This window comes from Eimeria tenella, genomic scaffold (assembly GCF_000499545.2).
Source record: "Eimeria tenella Houghton genomic scaffold, Eth_scaff3284, whole genome shotgun sequence".
NCBI classification, from domain to species: domain Eukaryota; phylum Apicomplexa; class Conoidasida; order Eucoccidiorida; family Eimeriidae; genus Eimeria; species Eimeria tenella.
The window spans coordinates 453-1,631 of NW_013543114.1; the positions used below are offsets into that span (position 1 = coordinate 453).

Genomic DNA, 1,179 nt, shown 5'->3' on the forward strand with positions numbered 1-1,179 from the left:
TTGCCAGTGCTGGGCCCATTTTTGGCCACTTCCATCATCAAAGAACTGCTCGCCCCACTTCTCAACTCTTTTGTTTCCTTGTTTGTCAATTGCCTCTTTGTAGGCGGTCTTAAACCCCCAGCGTTCCTCCCAAGTCTCCAGCCACCGCTCGCCCTGCGCAAACCCTAAACCCTAAACCCTAAACCCTAAACCCTAGGCCCCAGGCCCCAGGCCCTAGGCCCTGGCCGCGGCGCCTCGGGCCAGAAAGGCAGATGCAGGTGGCCACGAGACTGCAAAGACCCCCACGATGTCGCCCCCACATGTTGTCAAACCCGCGAGGGTTTAGGGTTTAGGGTTTAGGGTTTAGGGTTTAGGGTTTACCTGCGCGTTGCTCCCTTTTTTCTCAGCCCACGTTTCGGTCTTCTGGTCTCCGTCAAACTTCTCCTTCCATTGCTCTTCCCACGCGTCCCCGTGCCTGCACAAACCCCAAACCCTAAACCCCAAACCCTAAACCCTAAACCCCAAACCCAAACCCCAACCCCTAAACCCCAAACCCTAAACCCTAAACCCTAAACCCTAAACCCACCAAACCCCAAACCCAAACCCAAACGCAAACGCAAACGCAAACCCAACCCCAAACCCTAAACCCTAAACCCTAAACCCTAGTTGGTTGCCTGTTCCATCCGGCCTTGTGGGCTTCTTTTTCTCGGGGGTTTTCTCTCCAGCTTTCTCTCCACTCGCCCTCTTCGTTGCCTCCTTTCTTGTTGGCATATTTTTCTTTCTTTTCTTTTTTTTCTCCGAACTGCTCTTCAAACCAACTCCACACTTCCCGCTCCCTCTGCTCCCTGGCACACCAACACGCAGCTAGCTAGCTAGCTAGCTAGCTAGTTGGCTGGGGGGAGTGGCTAGCTAGCTAGCTAGCTAGCCAGCTCGCTAGCTAGCTGGGGGGTGGGTGGCTAGCTAGCTGGCTGGCTGCGTGGGTGGGTGGCTAGCTAGCTAGCTGGCTGCGTGGGCGGGCGGGTGGCTAGCTAGCTAGCTGGCTAGCTGGCTAGCTAGCTGGCTGGGTGGGGGGTGGCTGGCTAGCTAGCTAGCCGAGTGGGTGGGTGGATGCCTAGCTAGCTGGCTGGGCGGGTGGCTAGCTAGCTGGGTGGGTGCGTAGCTAGCTGGGCAGCTAGCTAGCTAGACGAGCGGCTGGGGGGG

General features: G+C 57.3%; 1 protein-coding gene across 1 annotated transcript in view; it reads right to left on the bottom strand.

Moving 5' to 3' along the window:
• The window catches only part of ETH_00040945 (AT hook motif-containing protein, putative), a gene marked incomplete at both ends in the record, with an annotated part of 1,130 nt that extends 380 nt beyond the window's left edge, over positions 1-750 (bottom strand). Inside the window, 3 exons of the mRNA XM_013376251.1 lie at positions 59-153; positions 361-454; positions 641-750. Of these exons, the coding sequence (XP_013231705.1) occupies positions 59-153; positions 361-454; positions 641-750 (299 nt within the window). The remainder of the gene's footprint in view (positions 1-58; positions 154-360; positions 455-640) is intronic.
• Between the last annotated feature and the right edge of the window lie 429 nt (positions 751-1,179).